This window comes from Parambassis ranga, chromosome 5 (assembly GCF_900634625.1).
Source record: "Parambassis ranga chromosome 5, fParRan2.1, whole genome shotgun sequence".
NCBI classification, from domain to species: Eukaryota; Metazoa; Chordata; class Actinopteri; family Ambassidae; genus Parambassis; species Parambassis ranga.
The window spans coordinates 17,691,674-17,710,845 of NC_041026.1; the positions used below are offsets into that span (position 1 = coordinate 17,691,674).

At 43.1% G+C, this 19,172-nt stretch overlaps 4 protein-coding genes across 4 annotated transcripts; 3 read left to right on the forward strand and 1 right to left on the reverse strand.

Annotated features, from left to right (window-relative positions):
• Positions 1–131: 131 nt before the first annotated feature.
• Positions 132–11,062, forward strand: epha2a (eph receptor A2 a). Its single transcript, XM_028405652.1, has 17 exons — positions 132–207; positions 877–944; positions 2,223–2,859; positions 6,073–6,228; positions 6,318–6,650; positions 6,876–7,003; positions 7,131–7,308; positions 7,405–7,507; positions 7,734–7,786; positions 7,871–7,996; positions 8,077–8,259; positions 8,372–8,433; positions 8,526–8,735; positions 8,889–9,038; positions 9,258–9,451; positions 9,650–9,805; positions 10,230–11,062. The coding sequence occupies exons 1-17, from the start codon at positions 132–134 to the stop codon at positions 10,336–10,338; spliced, it is 2,922 nt and encodes a 973-aa protein (XP_028261453.1). The 3' UTR covers positions 10,339–11,062.
• Positions 11,063–12,754: 1,692 nt separating this feature from the next.
• On the forward strand, positions 12,755–13,722 carry LOC114436166 (heat shock protein beta-7-like). Its single transcript, XM_028406295.1, has 3 exons — positions 12,755–12,903; positions 12,981–13,114; positions 13,324–13,722. The coding sequence occupies exons 1-3, from the start codon at positions 12,804–12,806 to the stop codon at positions 13,456–13,458; spliced, it is 369 nt and encodes a 122-aa protein (XP_028262096.1). The 5' UTR covers positions 12,755–12,803; the 3' UTR covers positions 13,459–13,722.
• A 133-nt stretch (positions 13,723–13,855) lies between these two features.
• On the forward strand, positions 13,856–16,042 carry cplane2 (ciliogenesis and planar polarity effector 2). The gene is made up of 5 exons (XM_028406294.1): positions 13,856–14,246; positions 14,528–14,680; positions 14,769–14,893; positions 14,969–15,108; positions 15,229–16,042. Exons 1-5 carry the CDS (start codon positions 14,135–14,137, stop codon positions 15,440–15,442), a joined length of 744 nt encoding a protein of 247 aa, XP_028262095.1. The 5' UTR covers positions 13,856–14,134; the 3' UTR covers positions 15,443–16,042.
• Positions 15,954–18,989, reverse strand: LOC114436164 (rho guanine nucleotide exchange factor 19). The gene is made up of 12 exons (XM_028406291.1): positions 18,776–18,989; positions 18,566–18,709; positions 18,427–18,491; positions 18,050–18,354; positions 17,710–17,870; positions 17,486–17,638; positions 17,272–17,401; positions 17,120–17,194; positions 16,958–17,050; positions 16,712–16,860; positions 16,398–16,562; positions 15,954–16,308 (listed from the first exon to the last, which is right to left on the reverse strand). The coding sequence occupies exons 1-12, from the start codon at positions 18,973–18,975 to the stop codon at positions 16,263–16,265; spliced, it is 1,686 nt and encodes a 561-aa protein (XP_028262092.1). The 5' UTR covers positions 18,976–18,989; the 3' UTR covers positions 15,954–16,262.
• Between the last annotated feature and the right edge of the window lie 183 nt (positions 18,990–19,172).

Below are 19,172 nucleotides of genomic sequence, written 5' to 3' on the forward strand. Positions count from 1 at the left end.
ATGGGCTGCTGCGGGCTCGTGCTCAGCCAGCCGGTGGAGTCAGAAGTGTTTGGAGTGCGTGGGACAGACCGGAGGAGACTGTCTGTGGATCCGCGAACACGACTTTTAAAGTTGTGTTAAAAAAAAAGAACATGGAGCCGCGCGGAGTCTACTTATTCTTGTTTTTATTTGTTAACAGAGTTTCTATCAGCCTCCAGGCGAAAGAACGTAAGTTTTACTTTTTTTATTTGGATAAAATGTAAGCTAGCTCAGCTGCACCTCACCTCATGAGTCAGGAGGCTGGAATCTGATATGCAGGAAGTTTTAGAATTTATGGCACTGTAAAGCTAAATGTGTTGTTTCTTTTTCAAATGAAGAAGTACTTTGTTTTTCAAATGTAGCTTATTCTCTTTTTAATATGTACATTAGCTTCTCGTAATCATTGAGAACTGTTTTTTAGTGATAATAAAAAGGATGATCATAACAACGTTTTTAAGACTTCGTATTAGTTTCGGTGGTCAGCTTGAGGGGGGCTTAAAGGGGCACCTGTTTGATGGTTTAACTTTTCTCTTTCACGCGCAGATTCATGTATTTCTCATGTCATGGCAATTTAAGTGCCCACGCCTTTCTCAGACATTATTAGTCCTGTATCCCGCACCAGGAGGACACGGTCAATGAAGTCCTGAATCAGGCCGACATGCTTGATTAGAATGTCAAAGCGTGGCATGTGCCCCCTCATAAAGCTGTTGGCCCCACAGACTTTTGAGTGTACCTCCAAAGCTGTTATACTATTACATACACGCTTAGTTGTCTTTGATTATTAAATGATTATTGTCATGAACTTAGGTCTGTGCTTGTTGTTACTGTGTCATATGGTTTTCCTGTGTGTCCCTGCAGAAGTCCTGCTGGATATGAAAACTTCAGGGTCAGAGCTGGGCTGGTTGACGTTGCCATATGAGAACGGAGTGAGTATTTATACCCCAACAGGCATTTTTAAGACTGTCTTTCTCTGCACATGGCAACAAATATTTAAGCTATAGTTTATGAATTTGAATCCTGCTTAGTGATAGTATAACAGAGGCCTCTTCCTGCTCAGTCAGTCCTCTGAATAAGCTCTCTGGGAGAGATGGAATGAGTGGCAGCTAGATGAGGTTTGGCAGAGCTCAGCTAGTCTTGTGTTAACACTACCCTTTCATAAAGAACCTATGAATGCCATTAAAATGTCAAGGTTCAAACCCACATTTAAATTTACAGCACCAAAGTTCATTTTACATGGTTACAGTAAGATTGTTTTCACTCCCAACAGAAAAAAACCTACTAAACTAAATTGTAGGATTTCTTCTTCATGGTTATTTTACTGAATTTGAGAGATTATTATATAAAAATGTGTACAATGGGAAGTAAAAGAAAAAAAAGGAGAGACTGGTCCATATGTGCCGAACCATCCCTCTGTCCCTATGTATAGTTCAGTGGCTTTCCAGCCTAAAAAAAGCAACAGGACATGGCCAGTTCAAGTGTGTGGGCTACGTTTTCCCTGTGTGACTGTTCTCAAAGATCTAAGGATTGCATCGGATAGGATTTCCCCTTTCTCTGTCAAAACGTGCTTTGTTGAAATACAGAGAGCGTATTTAAACTTAGGCCAGAAATCACTGTTTGCAGTTTGTTTTCACAGCTGCAGCATAAATATATATAATGCAGCTTAAATGTACCAGATATTTTAACTTTTAGCACTGATTTATGCCCTGAAACCCACTTTATCTGCTAACATATGATGTGTTAAATTTCAAATCCAGGCTTTTAATCTTCAACTTGTCATTGCTTCCCTCTCTTAAAAAGTCTTAATTGCTGCCAATTTTGCTGCTTATAAACCTCATTTAACTGTCATAAATGTTAGTTGGTTTGCTGCTGGGTTTGCTGGATTTTATGCCTCACACAAAGGCAGCCCTTTTGTGTGTCAGTGGAAAACCACACACGTCGTGAGCATAGCACATGTCCAGGCCAATAACGCCTGGAAAAAAATAAGCTGCAGCTCACTTCTGTGCTTTATGAGCTTCTCAGTGAGCTTGAAAGGTGTCTCATCAATAAAAACCGTTTCTTCTTCTTCTCTTGGCGAGTACAAAGCCTGTGAAACCCCGTACTTATTCCCTGACAAAAATGCCTTTTCTCCTTTCATTACTGCAGCTTGCTAACAGTGACTTTTGGCCTCAGACTGATCCCTCTCTTCTCTGTATCTTTTTTTTCAGTGGGAGATAGTCCAGACGGTGGTGAACGGCTCACTTTTTTATACCTACAGTGTTTGCAGCATAGACTCTACTGAGCAGGATAACTGGTTGCGCACAACTTTCATTCAGCGGCGCCCAGGGACGACCCGGGTGTCTGTAGAGCTCCGTTTTGTTGTGAGAGACTGCAACACATTTGATGGCGCTTCCGTCGCCTGTAAAGAAACCTTCAACCTTTACATCTCAGAGGCTGATGCCGATGTTGGAACCAACTTCCGTAAAACACAGTTCCGCAAAGTGGCCACCATCGCTCCTGATGAGGTGACCCGAGGACGCATACTTAAGGTCAACACAGAGACGAGGACTGTGGGGCCTCTCTCTAGACGGGGCTTCTACCTGGCCTTTCAAGACATGGGTGCATGTGTGGCACTGCTGTCTGTCAGAGTCTATTACAAGACATGCCCGTCCACAGTGCAGAGCCTGGCAGCCTTCCCGGAGACGGTGGCAGATGCTTTGAGGGAGGTGGAGGGAGTCTGCGTGGAGAATGCCGTCAGTCAGGCCACACCGCGCATCTACTGCACAGCTGAGGGTGAATGGGTGGTTCCAGTGGGTCAGTGCCAATGTCTCGCAGGCTACGAAACCACAGGGGACTCCTGCCAAGGTAAGCCCTGCCAGAAATATGCTACGCACTCAACTGAGAAGTGTTTGATTTGCTTCGATAGTTGTAGAAAATGAAACACCTCCAACCACTAATTTGTTACGGTGTGTAAAAATAAAAGCACAGGAATGTCTGTTTGGAGATGTGCCACAAAAACACAGCTGTAGGTGCAACATGGAGAGAAGAGGGTATTTATTTATTAAGGTAACCATGGTTTTCTTCATATCAAGTAGATAAAGATCGGTGAAGAAATTTCAACAGCTCCTGCCTGTTGACTCATCCTCTCTTTACCTGTTGGCTAGTGGTGTGTTCTATTCATAGCCTCATCCTCAGTTCTCAAGAATGAGGGTGGACCATTTAATAGATAGGTCCTAATTCTATGTAGACTTTGAATTTGTGTGTTTACATTGAGAAAATTACTCCTTGAATTGCCAATTAAAGGTGGAGAATTTGTTTAGCTTTTTTATGTGTAGTTAGATTTTGAAAACATGCTGTTGCTCAACCCACACTAAGGTAAAGTATGCAAAAGTTTTGTGGTATGTGGAGCCCTGGAGAAAGAAAAAAAAACCTGCGTGTCATTTAAAAAAAAAACACAGCTGTGGTGTTCATACTGTACTGTTTGTGTGGAAGTTGGCTTGTCTTTTGGCATTCTCGGGTGTGGTGTGTGTTGAACTGTCTGGAGGAAACGTGGGAGGAGGAGAGAGGGCACAGAGAGAGGAGGAAGGAGGGGAGGAAGGGCACAGTTTGCTGTGGGGATTTCTGAAAGGAATTCTTTCATCCTCGCGTCACCTACAGCACTGTTTGACTAAAGGAAGGGCCGTGTGAATGTGTCAGAATGCCTACCTGAGCGGTGCGTCTTCTCCTCACAAGTATTTGTTTTGGGTGAGTTGCCAAGGCAATGGGAGCCACAGATTACAGGGATGAGGTCGACACGCCTGTTTGTGGTTAGACAGTCAGGCTGTGGTTTATGACTCCTGATGGTCTTAGTCACCTTGACTGGCAGAGTGGCCAGATCACAGAGGAAGGAATTTAACAATCATTCGATTAGTTGATCAACTCTAAACTGAAATTTTTGGTCAGACTAGATAAGAGATTTAAAGATGTCAAGAAGATTTTCAAAGTTATACCACTATTTTGGAACCAAATTTAAAAAACAAATAATGTGTCAGCCCATGCAAAGTTTTGAGAGCTCAATACAGCAGATTAAATTGTGAATCCTCTACTGAGGTTCTAGAAACTGAAGGCAGAGCAGGACAGGAAGGCAGAGAGGAGCGAGCCAAGACAAAGGAATGTTTCAGTCATTGAGGTTCCTGATGACAGGAGCCAAGCACCTGAAACGGAAGTTGGCACAGGAGAAGACAGGAAATATTTATGACAGGAAGAACTGTCCCTTTAAAGTCTGCATGATAACCTGATTAATAGGATACAGGAAACTTGTTTTTATTACATAAGTAAAATACAATTTGTAGGTTTAAGTCTCTAATGCAAGAATCCCACAGAAAGTGATATCCCCACAGCCTGCGTGTGGATTCCACTAAAGAACCCAACTGTTGTGGGAAAAGGAAGTGAAGCATGATGAGGAGGAATGCTGACTGACACAAATAAGCAGGTTGTTCTTGGTCAGAGTCACAGGGTGGGGAGCGAGTCGACAGTTGGTGCATGAGGGAGGTTAGTTAGGTGTGGAGTGTAATTTAGTCAAGAGGATTAGTAGAGCAACAGGACAGCTGTTAGCCAATGACATGCCCCGCTTTGCCTCCTTTTGCTTTTTCATCCGGTTGTTAACACACACGCAACGAGCTCCCTAATCCATGTTCCCACTCATTAGAACAATGGGTAGACACAAAGAGCAGAAAACAGATTCAATTAACAGATGCAGCCGCGTGGAACAGAAGTTCTTTTCACACGTGTTGTAGTCAAAGGGACTGTTGGGCTATTAAAGGCACAAATTACACCAAGTGAAAATAAAAGTTGGATGAATGACAAAATGAGATGCTAAAATCTGTCAAATGTTGCATTAACAATGTTTGTGTTTGTGCACAGCACACATGCTGCAGCTGTATAATAATAAGTAGTGCAACATATTTATGGCACCACTCAGTCCAATCTCAGAGACAATAGATGAATAGGGTTGGAGTTTCTTTGGTACGTGACAGAGATCCTGCTGTTCCAGCTCAAGATGAAATGGGCTGGCCCCCTTTTCTTATGCGAAAAACCCTCAGCTACACCCCCACTGTCGCCAAGTGACTCCCCAGAGAGAACTTCTGTTGGTGCTGCAGACCTTTACACCCCACCCCACCCCCCATCTATTCATCCTTATCCCTCCTGCTCAAACTCAACCTGCTCCTTCTCCTCCACTGCGGCAGGACTTGGAGTGCAAAGGTCCTTCTGCCTTGGTGGTAAAGTAACGTGACCACGTCTTCAGTCCAGGGTTCACTCGACCTTTTCTCTTGGCCACCAGTGCAGGGGCCAGATGAAAGGCTGCTCCCCCGGGAAGACAGCAGAGTGGAATCAGAGAGAGGGGAGATGTTTCGCAAGATTTTTAACTCTATTCAGAGCACAGTCAGAAAATATGTGCATCTGTTTCCATAAAAACATAAAATCGCACTCGTCTCCAGCTTTTCCTCTTTCCTGATTCTCTATTTAACCTTGCTGTCAGTTGTGAGTGGTGTCAGCGGAAGGAAGGAAGAAAGGGAGGAAACAGCCAGCTTCAGACTGAGTTGCAACTCCTGTGTTCTGATTTCTGTCCTGTCTTCATGGCCATTAACCTCTTGTGCCCTGGAAGGCTGTTTATCTGTGCTTTAAAATGTCCATTACAACACTCTACCAGAGTCCAAGGTGCCATTTCCTGTGGCAAAAACATGAATATTATCTGCCAGAGATTTTGAGCCGAGAGTTCACAGGGGGAGAACAGAAGATCAGATCACCTGATGGATTTAATGCTCTGCGGTTATCCGGTCGACGCTAGCAGTGTGACCTGAGATTAGGCCTCTAAGCAAAAAGGGCGAGTGAAGGCACATCGTCAGGGAAATCCCTTTTCATTCCTGTGGATACAAAGACTCTGTGATTATAGGTTACTCACAACAAATGCTTCCTGTTGAGTGGAAGGAGCTAGTATTACTGCCTTATTGTGTGCGTTTTGATCAGTCATTCCTTCCTGTGTTTGTCTGTTTCATATGTCATCCTTAAACTAACACACTCATTCTTTCTCTCACGCAGCATGCAAACCAGGCTACTTCAAGCCGACAGTATCAAGCGAGTTATGTCGCGTTTGTCCTGACAACACAAAGCCATCTTCCGCTGGCGCCACTGAATGTCTCTGTGAGGAAGGATTCTTCCGCTCCCCCTCTGACCCTCCTACATCAGCCTGCTCTGGTAAGAAGAACCCCACTTTTACAGTCAACATTTAGCACTTTGGAGGCAGGTTGATCTGACTGTTCTGTGTCATGTAATTCCTCCCACAGCTCCACCCACTACCCCTCGTGACCTCATCGCCACCACCCTGTCAGCAGAGGGAACGCTACAGCTGTTGTGGAGCCCGCCGCTGGTGACCGGAGGCCGCACTGACCTCACCTACAGTGTAGAGTGTGAGCACTGCGATGGAGTTTTATGTGTCCCCTGTGGTGAGAAGGTCCGCTTTGAGACAGGACCTACAGACCTGAAGGATACCACAGTCATCATTAATGGCCTAGATTCTCATCTCAACTACACGTTCAGTGTGGAGGCGCACAGTGGAGTGTCCCAGTTTGGGACTGAGAGGCCCATCGTGACCATCACTACTGCCCTGGACTATACAGGTCAGTTTTTTTGACGTCCTCCTTTGTCAAGCATTGTGAATCAATCATATACATACTCTATATACAGCTCTAATGTGGCAGTTTTCATAAGACAGACTTACTACAGAGAGAGGTATTCAGTCTAACCCACTGAATCCCCAAGGCTTTCATTTCCACATGTCCTTTCCAGAGACTATGATTAGTCACTAACCATTATTTTGCTTTCTGTCTCCTGCCGGCCGTTAGATCCCCCCAAGGTGACGTTGATCCATCTGGATGATCGCGGCCCCACCAGTCTGTCTCTGTCCTGGACTCTGTCTCGCAGGCCTCCAGCCCACATCAATCACCGCTATGAGCTTATGTACCGCAGAAAAGTAAGACGGAGTGCTTTGTGCTCTTTCGTTTTTTCTTCTCTCACACAAAACCGTCCAATTCAGCTTCTAATTAAGAGTAATGTTAGTTAAAATAAACTGTTCTAATGTTTCATTTTTCGTTTTGCAGGATGATGACAATGAGCGAGACGTGACCACCTATACAGTCCTAATTTTGGAGAAAAGCTCTGTCCAGATTAATGACCTCACTCCAGACACTACCTATATGTTCAGAGTTCAGGCGCTAAGTCCCGAAGGCAACCCTGGCAGCTACAGCGTGGAGCATGAGTTTCATACGTCACCATTAGGTACCTCTTAAAATATACAGAAGCTAAACAGTTTCTCAAATTTCTCCCCGAGTAACATTAGATTGATAAATGTTTGTGTTTCTGTGATTTGCACAGCTGAGTCTCAGATCCAGAACAGCTCCACCATGGTGTTGGGAGCTGTAGTTGGAGCGGCGGTCATTCTGCTGGTGGTGGTGGCCGTCGTGCTGCTACGCAAAAGGTTAGTAACACATAAATATTATCTAAAGTCTGGCTACATGTGTGACAGTGGGCCATGAGCTAAAGTAAATGAAGGCATGACAGATCCGGGAGGGTTTTGAGTAATAACTGGTGCTGCTATTGAACACACCCTTCATCTCTTACAGCCGAGACTGACCTGCAATTACTAAAAGTGCCAGTCTGTGTTCTGTTTAGTCTTTTAGTGATACGTTTTTTTTTTTTTTTAGGCGACTGGGCTCTCGTGGCAGGGGAGGACCTGAGGACCCCTACTTTTCTACAGGTAATGCAGTAGATGTTACTCAGCTTGTTGTGCTGTCCCTTTAAGTTATTTCGCCTTATATTTTCGTCATTATATTCTCCTCAGATCAGCTTAAGCCTCTTAAGACATACGTCGACCCACACATGTATGAGGACCCTAATATTGCCATCCAGAAGTTTGTCAAAGAAATTGACCAGAGTTCAGTTATTCAACAAAAAGTCATTGGTGTTGGTAAGTGCTGTCTGATGACTTAGCGTCTAGCTAATGGAATCTCAGTGTGCAGTTTCTAATGGCTTCCTCCTGCCAATCAGGAGAGTTTGGGGAAGTGTTCCGGGGTGTGATGAAGACCGGGAAAGGCGAGGTGGTGGTAGCAATCAAGACCCTGAAGCCAGGCTTCTCAGAGAAACAGAGGCAGGACTTCCTGAGTGAGGCCAGCATCATGGGACAGTTCTCACACCCTAATATCATCAGCCTGCATGGAGTGGTCACTAAAGGTAAGTCAGTAACCTTAGACTGAAGCTCAGCAGCCACTAACAGTTTATTTATAATCAGTGTTGTTTGTTTTATTATTTTTTTAACTAAATACATTTTTGTTTTAATTTTCAGGTAAACACACCATGATTGTGACAGAATACATGGAGAATGGAGCTCTCGACACATATCTGAAGGTAGGTGCACGTCACCCTGAAGCCAGCATTTAGGTCTATTTCTGTATATTTCTCCAGTAAAACAGTTTAACATTTCTTTTTGTTCACTTTAGGACCACGATGGAGAGATTCCCTCATATCAACTTGTGGGAATGATGCGTGGAATAGCAGCTGGCATGAAATATCTTTCTGACATGAGCTACGTCCACCGGGACCTGGCAGCAAGAAATGTTCTGGTCAACAGCAACCTGGAGTGCAAAGTGTCTGATTTCGGCCTGTCACGTGTTTTGGAGGATGACGCTGAAGGCACCTACACAACCAGAGTAAGGCTAACACTACCTTTGTGCAGCTGAAAAGTCTTTTTCAGTCTGGCAACAAAAGGCGCATTGTTAACTGTATCTCGAGTGTTTCAGCGCCTCATATTTCCACTCCCTTCACACATTAAATATGATTTGTTCATGTTTCTCCTCTGTCAGGGAGGCAAAATCCCAATCCGCTGGACAGCCCCAGAGGCCATCGCATACAGGAAGTTCACTTCAGCCAGCGACGTGTGGAGCTTTGGCATCGTCATGTGGGAAGTCATGGCCTTTGGTGAACGACCCTACTGGGACATGAGCAACCATGAGGTATGCTTCATCTGTCACAACCCTAATGGTTGAGATGAGGGATTGGTTTGGCTCATGTGAAGGCCAAACTTTAATGTATATTACCACTGAGAGTCTCTGCTGCATATGTGTGGATAGAAAGTTTCCTGACGCCCTGCGTAGTTTCCCACCAACTTATATATATGTACACCTTAAAATATAAGCCCCTCCTTCACTCGGTGCTGGCCTCTTCTTCCTCAGGTCATGAAGGCTATCAACGAAGCTTTCAGGCTTCCTGCTCCAATGGATTGCCCATCCGCCATCTACCAGCTCATGCTGCAGTGTTGGCAGCATGACCGCTCCAAACGACCTCGCTTCTCTGACATCGTCAACATTCTAGACAAACTTCTCCGAAGCCCAGAGTCTTTAAAACCCATCGCTGATTTTGACCCACGGTATGAATATTTATATTGGAGACTGGAGTTTTTTTGTAGCAAAAGAAAATACATAAATTTAGAGGTAAATTGCAGAACTTAAGTTTATATTTCTAGGTGTTGATTGATAGTTTGTAGCTTTCCAAATAAAATGACTTCTCTCCTGTTGAAAGTAAAGCAGCTGTAAAATGATGAGTGATCTGTTTTTTTTCTTCAAAGCGTGTCCATCCGCCTGCCCAGCACCAGCGGCTGTGACGGCACCATGTTCAGGTCGGTGCCCGAGTGGCTGGAATCCATCAAAATGAGCCAGTACAATGAAAGCTTCGCCCGCGCTGGTGTCTCAACCATGGAGCAGGTGCTTGCACTGAGGCACGAGTAAGTGTACACATGGCACCAGCACATGCTGCGCTGATTTATCCAGCAGCAACAGAGAAAGTATTGAGCGCTCAGCTGGAACATTTGTTAGCCAGCTTGTGAATGTGGGGATACTCCTCATGTCATTCCTTTCATTCTGTGTATCAGCTGCAGACTCTCATGATTTACACCATCACCTCCATGACTTAGCTGTGCCATATAGTTCCATTACACTGGAGAGAAGGTTGATATCTCTTCTGTGATAGAACTTAGAACTTATGCTGAACTAACATATTTGCATGTTGTGATTATAAAGAAGTGAATTAGTCCACCATCTTTGTGGAGGTATAAATACCCCGGACTCAATGCTGCTGTTAGTTCTTAAGGAAAAACAGAGCCCATGCTGTGTCTAACTTACTGACGGGTCTCATTTGTCTTCTTTTAGAGACATCAGGAACATTGGAGTGCGGTTGCCCGGTCACATGAAGAGGATAGCATATAGCATCCTAGGCCTGAAAGATGAAACCAGCTCCCTCAGCGTGTTTGCAGTGTGATCTGAAGCATTCCTCCAAATCAAAGCGCACTGACCGACCGACCATGTCATTTCACTCATGGACCATGAGGGCTGAAGTGTGTGGGGGGATGAAACTGAGCCATGCTGCTGAGCTGTCGCTGGATTTGTTTTTTTGTGGCTGAGCGACTGAAGAGGACCCTCAAGGCCATTCAGAAAGGACTGAAAACATTAATGTACTTTATAAAAGAAATAATTTATCTTTATATAAATGTGTTTATTATGTTGAGCATACATTTTTTTGATATAGTAAATAAACATTATAAATAATTGTAAAATGTGAGACAATGTTAGAGTGCTTGGCCTTGCATTTGCTGAGTGACTGAACTATTTACAGCTCTTTATGATTAAGGGCGACTTCTTCCAAGCACTCACTTTAACCTGCCAGAGTTTCTGGATCCTTAAGTCTGTTTGTTTTTCTTTTAGTGATCAGTGAGACTCGTTTTTAAATTTGGAATCCTTATTCCACTCAGGGCAAAGAATCACACATTCTTATGTTGTTTTAGTTAGTCTCTATATCATGCCATGCATTTTCCTCATTTGTTTGTTTACATTATGTCTTAATACAACTGTCATTTTTTTTTATTTAATATTTATTTTATTTTATATTTATGTCACTTGTTACATGAGGAATAACTGTCCTGGTGCATGTTTGCCAGGCAGTGTATTTTTGTGTTTAAATAAAAAAATCAGTGTTGCCATGTGAATGGATTTCTCCCATCATTGAGTCAAAATACAAAAAACAGTGGCTGGTCAGACCAGAAAGAAATGTATCATGAATGGATTAATTCTAAATTCAGTGGTATGGCACTTTTTGTTTAGGTCAATGTTAAGATAAAATAATAACAAATTATGACAATTTAAAAGCTATGTTTACACACACACACGCTGTGTTTGAGACACAGTCAGAGGCTCTGATTTTCCAGTAAGATTACCCAGCCTGCATCATGGTAATAGCCTACAGACTGTGACCTCATTCAGTTTACACAGGAGAAGATGGGGTCAAGATAAGAGAATGCTCCACTTCTTCAAGTAGGAGGCCAGACAATTGTGATTAATGTGTTCCTTTGACAGCAGCAGTAGTCCAGCTATGAGGATTGAAGCCTGTGTGGTGGGCCTCCACAGCAGCAATGACATCATTATTGCAGTCACAATGGCAACCACTTTCATCTTGAGGATGAGGTTGTGGGGCCAAATCAGGTAAACAGGATGTGTTGGACAAGTTCTAATCTACGTTCCTGCAGCCATCACCACAGTGGAGTTTAATTTAATTTCCTCCAACAGTGGTCTTTGAGATCTGAGGCCCTTCACATAGCACGACCCTCTTCTAGTTCTCTAGCATCACTCCCTTTGCCAGAAACAGAGGCCATCATGGTGCTTGTAGATCTGGAGTATTGTATTATAGACCGCAGTGCTCTTCATAAGACCTGTGTGTGACAATGACTGGCTTTCCAGGCTTTGTCTGCCACCTTTGAGTTCAGCATCCCACTTCCTCACCATGCTGTAAGAAGGAACTCCTGCACTGCTGCTGTCACCATGTCCTCAGGGACCTTGTTGGATAATACACTGAAGGTAGCACAAAACTGCAAAAAGGCACGCTCTAAAGACAGATCCCACATGATCCTCAAGGTTCAGATCTGATTCAAAGACAACACCTACTTTTCATGCTTGTTAGCTTGGTTTAATCTGGCAGAATGTAATTTTGTGACCAAGTTTAACCCTTAATCTAACAGTTTGCTCTGACTTGTAATTAGCAGTACAGCCTCACAGTGCTTGTTTGGTGCTGCCTGTCATCCAGATGGAGTTGATCAGCCTCTGTGACTTTGCCAGGGTGGAGCAGAATGTCACACCTATATAAAACAGTGCTCCATCACACCGCCATCAGTCAGTGAGCCATGTTATATTTACACTCTGCAAGGTTTTGACTGGAAACGCATTGCTACAGTGTTATTTTTGGGACCAATCCTCCTTACACCTCATCTTTACATCTTTAAAAAGCTCAGTTTTGTGTCTGTGTGTGGACATTTACATGGTTACATTTGGGGGGATGTGTGTGTTTCTCTTGGAGACTTGCTTTTTGTCTGCACAATAAGAATTATTACATTTTACCGTGAAGATGTGTTTTAAGGTTAAGGTTAAATAGTTTTAGAGTAGAAGGATGTTACTCCTGTGTGTGACATCTCAGGCCCAAATCTGAGATTGACACATTTGATAATCATAAAATATTCCGTCACACAAAAACATCCCCACACCCATTCTCACACACAAACACAAAGACACCCAGGCTCCTAGCCCGGACACAACAGTTCTGACACATTAAATATCTGAGTCATTAGATGTCCGGTTTAATCACTAAGGAGGCGAGTGGCACCCTGAAATTCCAAGCAGCCTATAAAAGACTCACATGTGAGGATAGTTTAAACACAGGCAGAGACAATTTACAAGATCATGGACAGAGACTCAGTCTGTATGGAGAGAGGTCACAGTAATCTATCTGAAGACTCAAGATCACTACCTCAGTGCAGCGCCAGAGAACACAAATTTACAGGTCAGCTAAACTTTCTATTTTCTTTCCTGTGAACATTTTTTTTCTTCCAGATTTCTAACCATAAAATGTGGTGTCAGGCCACTCATATCCTACAGGGAAGATCCAGATCATCGGCGACCTTTTCCTGTTCACAGTAGATGTGAGTGAGTTCTCTCCAGAGGATGTTATCATCACATCCTCCAACAACCTCATAGAGGTCCATGCAGAGAAGGTGAGTCATGCAGTCAGCCTGACAAAGAAAATATAATCTATAATGGTAACAACAGAATACGGATGATGCATTTAGGAGTCACTGGACTTACATTTTTATCTGAATCAAAGACTGAAATGGAAAGATTGTAATAGAACAGAATAATAGAAAATGTTATTAATAAGTTAGTACTTTTGTTTGTATGTATTATATTTGTCTTTGTGACACAGCTGGGTGAAGATGGCTCTGTCACCAACACGTTCTCCCACAGATGCAAACTGCCTTCCAACGTGGACCCTGTGACTGTGAGCATGTCTCTGGAGAGCAGTGGCATCCTAACAGTCAGAGCTCACAGGATATTTTAGTGCTGTCATGTTTTTCTAATTAAAGTACATTAATCCGTATTGTCTTATTCATTGTTGTGAGTTTTATATCTTCAAATGTTACTTCATCCTGTCTCTTATGTGAAAGTCCTGGGGTTTAGCGACCTCTAGCGGTCTGCGTTACTCTAACGTAATGTAACATTTAAGGAACATCCGCAGAATCCTGAAACCAAAAACATTACAGGAGCTATGATCTGCAATTACAAGCGAGATGTTACATTTAATAAATAAAGCACACGTACTCAATTATTAAATGGTCGGTAAATGTTTACATTAAAATACTGACGTATGTTTGTACGTCTATGTGTGTGTATGTATTTACTTCTCGTACACAACAATATATCTGCTCTGTTATTCTTAGAGTGTTTTTTTCCTACAACAACAGATGAGTAAACGGAAAACCAGTAATTACGACTTTTGGAAAGATCATGAAGGCAACGCCACAAACTGAAGACGGAAGTGACGACACCGGTTGTCATAGGACGTGTTAAGTTTACGGAAGTTGACTAATCAGACTACTTAAAAACGCATTTTCCCCACCACAGATTTATTAATAACTCCTAAGTTGTTGAGTTTTGTCGTTGTTTATGTTTTTACCTGGAATTTATCTTTTTAAAAGCTGCATGTTTTTGCGTGTGACTCTAGCTTCATAACAAACATGGCACAAGTTCCTCTTCATGGATCACTCATAGTCTCTGACTGGCATCGATGTAAAGACAGCAAAGAATATTTCTGCAAAATCCTGCACAAGAAGAGACGCAAGAACTTTGGTAAAGACTTTTTTTTCATGCGGAATCATATTACTCGTGCTATTTCAAAAGTAGACTACACTCGAGTACGTTTCTAAACAAAAAAGCCTAATATTTTGTACTTGCTTCAGTTGCAAATAAATCTCTTTGCAACTATTATGTCTGTAAGTTTGTGTCAATGAAGCAAAGCATGTTTTTAGGGCAGTGACATACAGTGAAAATGTATAAAGTTAAATAATAACACATTTTGGGACTCAATACCAAGCAGTGGAGAAACCATTTTCAACCAGTTCTTGTTACAGGCCTGTTGGAGTCTCCAGTGATGCCCCCACAAGCTGCAGTGGACACAGTTCATTATAAAATCTTCATCACTGGCAAGAGTGGAGTTGGAAAAACTGCTCTTGCTGCACGTCTTGCGGGCTTGAATATTCCTAACATTCACCATGAAACCACAGGTAGCTCCACCCAATGCTCAGACTGGAATAAAATCCACTGATTGCGGAAGTGGTTCGTACAATAAAGAAGCAACATTTGTTGTTCCAGGCATCGAGACGACAGTGGCGTATTGGCCAGTGAAGCTGAGAGAAAGCGGCCGAGTGCTTTTCTTCCGTCTGCAGCTGTGGGACTGCGGCGAGAACGCCTTGCGTAGATTTGACCATTTGCTTCCTGTATGTATGGGATACTCACTCACACACAAACACTCAGATTTGTTTTGGCTAATAATCTTTCCCTCTGTCCCCCAGTCCTGTAAAGAGCAGGTGGATGCTGTCCTCTTCCTGTTCTCCTTCACTGACAGAACATCGTTTGATGATCTGTCAAATCAAATCACTAAATGGAGCGGGCCATCTGTCAGTCGTGTTGTGAAACTTGTGGTTGGCACCAAGTATCCTTTTGTGTTTATTACAAATAGCATTTTACAAAAATGTATTTGCACATGGTGACAGGGCTCCTTCTTTTACACCCAACGACAAATGTAAACACTTGTCCTCAATGCTTCCTTCAGATTTGACCTTTTCATGCACTGTGATGTGGCAGAGAGAGATGTGAGGGACTTCCAGGCGACATGGAACTTACCGGTGCTGCGTACAGGCGGGGAGGTCAGTGATGGGCTGGGTGATGTAGCGCCTCTCCTCAACTGCCTTGCAGAGAACCTGTGGCATCAAGATTGTGTTACAGCCAGCCAACGTTTTCAAGAAGAGACTGTGACTGTGCTTTAACTTTGAGCTTCAAGGAAGAGAAAGACTGGACTCAAGTTAAGGTCACTCCTGCTGGACACATTCCTCAGAGCCTCACACTGCTTTTGCTGGCTCACTCAGACAGTTGCCCACAGGATGTGAGAAAACTACAGAGAGCTACAGAAGTAGACTCACTAATGCTGTGGTTCATCCGTTGTTCTCAGACCACATTATGAGGTACGGTACTAACCAATACTGACCTGAAACTGCCCATGAGTCCGTTATCAAGCCTCCACAAGCACATTTTTCCCCCCTCTTCCTGCCAACATTTTGAGCCTTTTCATGAGCTGCCCACCTTATCACATCTCCTGCAGGGGATGCAGTAATGACCCAAATGAATGTTTTACACCATTTTCTTTTGCGTTATTCACTAAACCACCTCAGACAATTGTCTAATATCTAACCAATACACACAGATTGTTTTGAATATCAAGTATTCTGTCAGTATCTCACAGTGAAGAGATCAGGGTATGTTTTATCAAGTTGTCTTTATTCTTTTGAGACTTTTGTTGCATTAGTCAGAAAATATTTTTTATTAATTAGAATATAGCAAAATAAAATGGTACACTGCTTAAAGAGTCCAATATTTTTATACTAGTAAGAAAAAAAGATCCCCCTCCCCCTTGTGACAATGTTTGTGCACATTTCAACACAGTGTGCAAGTTTCAAAAAGTGAATATAAGGGAATGCACAAACCAAGGTGCAGACAAATGTCCAGAGTGAAGAAGTTATCACAACTATCAAAAAGTGCAAGTTAAAAAGGTGGATCTTTAAAACATTAAGTTCAGTGTCATGAATCAACTCATGGTTTAGATGACAGTGCCTTTATCCACGCCTCTTTATCTGACCTGCAATTTAAAACACAGACATACAGCACTGCTCCATTACTGCCTGCTAAGGAGAGTTAAGGAGCCATTACAGATAAAGACAACCTCACCTTGTCAATGCAACAAGTATCATGACAGTTGGGTGTCCTGTTTGGCTTCGAGTAAGATGCACCAGAAAGGAGAGAGGGGGCAGACCCAGGACTTCAGCCTTTAGGTGCTCAGTGGTCACACATGCAGGGAATTTAGTGTGATCCTCCACAATGTACCGCTGATTCCTCCATAAGACAGAAAATAATACAGTACATTCTCATTGAAATTTATATATTGTTTTTTTTTTTACTTTGTAACATACATTTTTATTCAGACTGCTAAGAAAAGTATAGATTTAAGTAAAGTAAAAAAGCACTACTTATGTGAACCTTACCTTTTTGAGGAGATGATCAGCAGGTCGTTGAACAGGTGCAGGTAGATGCTGATGAATGACGGTCTTGAGGTGTTAGTGCTCTCCAGAGTCAGTCGTTTCAGGGGTCCTTGGTGCACCAGAAAACGCTGACTGATGACAAGAGGGACTGACTGAAAGGAAGAAGAAGCAAGTCTCACGTCATTAGAGAATCAGCCCTGTAAGACATATTACAACGACGAGGAAAGATACAAAAAAAAAAAACAGCACCTTAATTTTGTTGAAATCCAGCAGCATCTCCAGGCAGACCAGCTCTTCAATTTGTTTCATTTTTTGGACCCCCTTGTCGCAGTCTGTCACTATCTGACCAGTGGAAGAAGTACTCAGTTTTTACATATCACATCATAATATAAGGAGGTTGCACACCATTACCTCATGAAGGGCTTTTATTGGCTTTTCAAGATTCGAAATCACCTCAGTGTCTGGCTCCGTCTGTTTCAGGATGCTCTGAAATCAAAGAAAACCCACATTTAGCACACTGATACTGAAACATTTAGAAACATACGATTCAAATCCCATCAGACCTCCAGCAGAAGCTTAACACGAGTAATCCTCTGAAATGGAAGGACGAGGAAGGACTTGAGCGTCTGTCTTTGACACAGCGAGTCACTCTCAAGCTTCTTGAGTGTGTGCAGAAACTCTCTGTTCTGCTGCCTTCAAAAAGAGAAGATAAAAGACTGAAGATGTGTTATGAGTAGTTGGAGTTGTGCAGTTTACTCGGTGCAGGAATGGACTTACAGCTGCTGCTTAATAAGGGCTTCTTGGTACATCATGTTAGTCACATATGGCACATAGAGGCTGTGAAATTCTGGGCAGTGCTGGAGCACGATGTCTCCAACCTGAGACATGAATACACTCTCTCCCAGTCGGACCTCCAAATCCATGAGAAACCTGAAGAGGAAGCACACCCAGCTGAGCATGAACATCAGTAAAAACATATAAGATGGAGGCAGAGCTCTCACCTCTCACTGGCTGCCATCACGTGCCGAATGTTTGAGAACAAAATGTGATGCTCCATTGGAGAGAGGGTCTGCTTCAGAGCTTTTGATGCATAAAAATGGTTCACAGCCACTCTGAGGCTCCGCAGGTAAGACGCTTCAGAGCCGATCAACTCAAACATAGACTGCAGGGAAGGGGGAAAAAAACTGTCACACATAAAGAGCCTCACCTGTGGAATTAGTTATAGGTCCAGCAGTTAAACCCTTCTTCATCATCAACACCACCTTTAGAGGATCATCATCAACTTGAAGCACTTAAATGAATTTATGTGACTTCTGGGCACTTTAACTTTTTGTAACAAACCTCTTGAAGCTTAATCTCTTTTCTTGTCAGGCTGTTGAGCAGACCAGACACCTTCACCTCCTCCAGGTCTTGCCACAGTGTGCAGGGGGTCACTCTGATAGGCTGAGGTGGAGGTGAGGACAGAGTTCCATCTGGGGATCTTAAACTTTGCTGAGGAGATGAAGAGGCAGAGCGACTGGATGGGCTCAGACGGGACTGCACGGCAAGCAGGTACTGTGGAGTCACCAGTTCAGACACAAAGCTGCCTTTGAGTCTGTGCAGATCTTCTCTCACCGCCTGCAGACTGTAGTCCTGATAGAGAGGGACTGCAGAGCAGAGACAAGCAGCTTTACATTGCATGACAGGCTGACTGAGGAAAGAGGAGGAAGGTAACTTACAGATGTCGATGTACTTTGACTGGAATGGTGCACTCAGTGTTTCCTCCTCAGCTGGATCTGCTTTCCTGATTTATTAATTACAACATATTTAGTTAACTGTGAATCTTCCCTTATTAAAAAACATTATAAAGATACTTACTTCTTATGACTTCCATTTTCTTCATCCAGGGGAGATACTGAGGAATTTTCAGAGAAGACTGTGAGCACTGATGAGCGGATTTTATTCAGACCCCATTTGTGCAATGCCACCGACCTGAGAGCTGAGGACATGTCCATGGAAGGACTAGGACAGGACAAAGACATTTCACAATCCTAGATAAATTATACATTTTATTTATTTTAGTTATACCTGTGATCTTCAGGCCGGCTCATGGAGTCAGTGCTCTCACCAGGGTCTTTAGTGTCACTTGAGCTTTTCCTTGTCTCCATAGTTGGTGTTTGTGAAATTAAATTGTTCACTAGATGACTATTTCCAAAATAGGAGCATAGATTATCAATAAGGCTGCTTCTCTTGCTGTTCTCTTCTTTGTGCTCAAATTGTGCCATCATACGTTTTGAGTGTTTGTTTTTTTAGTAAGGAGCTGCTCTCTCAGGCTGCTGCTGCTGGATACTGTGGGTGTGTTCAGTGACACACACTGAGCTTTAAGCAGCAATCACAAAAACTAGAATCAGGTGTGGCGCTTCGTACACAGGCTCACTCAAACTGAGGCTCCACAGCTGTTGGATCATGTTAACGCAACAGAGGC